The following is a 3,178-nucleotide window of genomic DNA, read 5'->3' as shown; positions in this document are numbered from 1 at the left end:
TGTTCCTTGTATCTACCATCATTCAGGCAGCAAAGACTTGAGAAGTTGAAAGTCCTCTGAAAGAACAGAAGCAGTTTCACTTCAGCCTTTTCAAACCTGAAGATCAAAATCCTCTTCAGCCGCAGAATCTGGATTCCTTCCTGTGAAGCACTGATCACACTGAAGACCCCGAATTCTAAGATGTTTTTCCTTTTTTCATGGTGCCTCTAAGACACGTGTCAAAGTTGAGGCCCGGGGGCCGGATCCGGCCCACAGGGTAATTCTATCCAGCCTCCACGTCATTTTATTTTATTGTTATTAACGGCCCAATGTTTTCTTTTATTGAAGCAACGCTGTGATCACGGAGGCTAAGAGATCAATTAGAATGATTTCTATCATAACAGGATCTAAAGGCAAAACAGAATAAAACAATCAAACAGCAAAACACAAAGACAAAAGCCACACCAAACCTCAAACCACCCAGACAGGCAAAGAGAAAAATATCCCACAATTCCTTGTGCTTCCAGATCTGACAGCAGGCTTAATATGTCTGCGAGCGTAACTACAAAATTAACTTCAAATCCCATCATACAGTGCATCAGCTGCCTTGCAGAACATCCGATTTCCCGTAAAATATATAATTTTGGCAGGATATATTTTATGAGGAACAAATTATTTTAGGATATTAATAAGTATAGTTTTGTTTTTATATAAAATGACACACAGGTGGATACATTTGTGGCTTTTTTTCTTTTAATATTTACTTTTATTTCTAACAGAATATATTAGCCTTCCATGGAGAGTAAAATGTTATAAGTTATTTAAGATTTAAGTTTATTCTGGAATAATATTCCTACCTGTTTTTACTCATATTTATATTTAAAAAGTTACATCTTTAAAGTTTGAATTATTTCGTTTTTTGGATTTAGGTAGGCCCCGTACGACTGGTGTCAAGCCAGCACGCTCTCGCTAAACTGCTGTCAAGTGAGCCCTCTCTGGAATACGGCGTGCGACTTTAATACAGGAGGTACCCTTTACTCTTTCTTTGAAATGAAGCCTTTCTTGCTGCTACCGTAATGATTGTATTAAAGTCGCACGCCGTATTCCAGAGAGGGCTCACTTGACAGCAGTTTAGCGAGAGCGTGCTGGCTTGACACCAGTCCCGTACGATTGAGTTTGACACCCCTGCTCTAAAACAATGTGAGTGAATATCCTTTAGCTCTGGTTGATCATTTTAGCAGATTAGATTTCGACTGTGAACCTCAAAATTCCCGCTAAACAGATCTGTATGAAGCTTTTTTGAAGCTGAAAAAACGCAGTTTATTTTATAATAGCAAAAAAAGTTTTGGACAGTTTACATTCTTTTGGACAAACACCAATATTTTTTTCAAAATGTTTTATTTGGGTTTCAAACATTTATGGCCGCAAAATAGCTCCACAGGTAGATCAGGTGCCGGGAGAGTGAGGCGCGTACGCCTTGTCCCGCTTAGGCCACCGTACCAAAACAAGGAAGTGATGACAATATGCAATCGATTTAAGATTCAGTCCAACGAGGCTTAATGAGATGAAAAAGAAACCACCTTTGTCTCCTGCTCGACTCTGAGGTTCTGCCCGTCTTCGTGATCGGTAGAAGAAGCTGGTTCGCAGCGGGGAAATGGTTCAGAACATGTTCCGAACCGGGTTCGTGGTCCGAGCGGCGCACACCGGGTTGACGTGGGTCATAACAATCACGCTGTTCCTGCACGACACCGGTGAGACCTTTTTGTTCCTGACATGTTCAAAATCCAATTTTTTTCCCCAACCTGTAATCGTTTGAATGAATACCTTTTGTTTTCTTGAGCACTAGTTCTTTAAGTACCAAAGTATTGTTCTTGGATCTTCTACGGACTCTATGCAGTTTCTTTCCATATTCTACACTGCTCGAAGAATAAAGGGAACACAATGAAAACATCCTCTACCCGAACGAATGGCGTATATATGTTTAAATGCTTTATTCTTTACATGTCTACATATGTTGACAACACAACCACACAAAATCAAAGTGTAAAAACACACTCCAGACTGATCCAACTAATATGCAATATCTTTAAAACAAGTCTAAATGAGGCTCAGCAGTGGGCGTGGCCTCCTGACCTCCCTGCATCACCTGGGTCTGCTTCCGATGAGGCGGTGGGCGGTCTCCTCCCACACCTGGACCAAAGCATCCATCATCTCCTGAACAGTCTGTAGTTCAACCTGGTGTTGATGGATGAACTGAGACAGGATGACCCAGATGTTCTCTATAGGATTCAGGTCTGGAGAACGGGCGGGCCGGTCCATCAATACCTTCATATAGCACAGGGGTCCCCAAACTTCGGCCTTCCTCCACATTTTGCCCGCCCCCTGAACACAATCAGAGACACATGATTTTTTATTTTCTCTAGTCTGGCCATGCGATTGAGACCCACTTATAAAGTGTGTTTTTCTGCCACTCTGTGCTCCTATCCAGTTATGTGTGGCTTTCTCTGAAACTTTATATGTTTGAGTTTAGACGCATCCTGCAATTTTTACACTTCTTTTGTTCACCCACAAACCGACCCCGGCCCCACATCAGAGAAGAGAACCGCTATGTGGCCGTCACAAGAACAGGTTTGGGGACCCCTGATGTAGCAGAAACTGCTGACACACTCCAGCCACATGAGCTCTAGCATCGTCTTGGATCAGGAGGAACCAGAACCATCACACCAGCATGTGTTCTCAGAAGGAGTCTGAGAATCTAACCTCGCGACCTAATAGCAGTCAGACTGCCTCTGGTGAGCACATGGAGAACTGCGCGGCCCTCCAAAGAAATGTCATCGGCAAACATGATTGGACAAATAGTATTAGAAACATTTGATAAATTCTAGATGAGAAATAATAATGGTCCCAAAGCAGACCCCTGTGCATCTCCAGAGGATAATAATGCATTTTCAGAACCGTAACCCTAAAAGCAAACACATGGACTTCTGTTTGTAACATAACTAGTTAACCATTTCTTCAACAGCTTCAGTAAATCTATTGTAAAGCAGGTCTTATGAAAGTCTTGAGTGTGTTTCTCAGAAGAAACTGAAAAACATTAATTACAACTACAATTAGAGTTGTGGTAACTACAGAGGAATAAAGCTGATGAGCCATACAATGAAGGTGTGGGAAAGAGTAGTGGAAGCCAGACTAAGAGCAG

General features: G+C 42.0%; 1 protein-coding gene across 1 annotated transcript in view; it reads left to right on the top strand.

Moving 5' to 3' along the window:
* Positions 1-1,190: 1,190 nt before the first annotated feature.
* Positions 1,191-3,178, top strand: part of LOC112137764 (probable palmitoyltransferase ZDHHC12) — a gene marked incomplete in the record, with an annotated part of 9,058 nt that continues 7,070 nt past the window's right edge. The window contains 1 exon segment of the mRNA XM_024260234.1: positions 1,191-1,730. Within this exon segment, the coding sequence (XP_024116002.1) occupies positions 1,634-1,730 (97 nt within the window).

Source organism: Oryzias melastigma, linkage group LG9, assembly GCF_002922805.2.
Source record: "Oryzias melastigma strain HK-1 linkage group LG9, ASM292280v2, whole genome shotgun sequence".
In the NCBI taxonomy this organism is placed as follows: Eukaryota; Metazoa; Chordata; class Actinopteri; order Beloniformes; family Adrianichthyidae; genus Oryzias; species Oryzias melastigma.
Note: the sequence above shows the minus strand (reverse complement) of the source record. Positions and strands in the feature narration are given on the sequence as shown.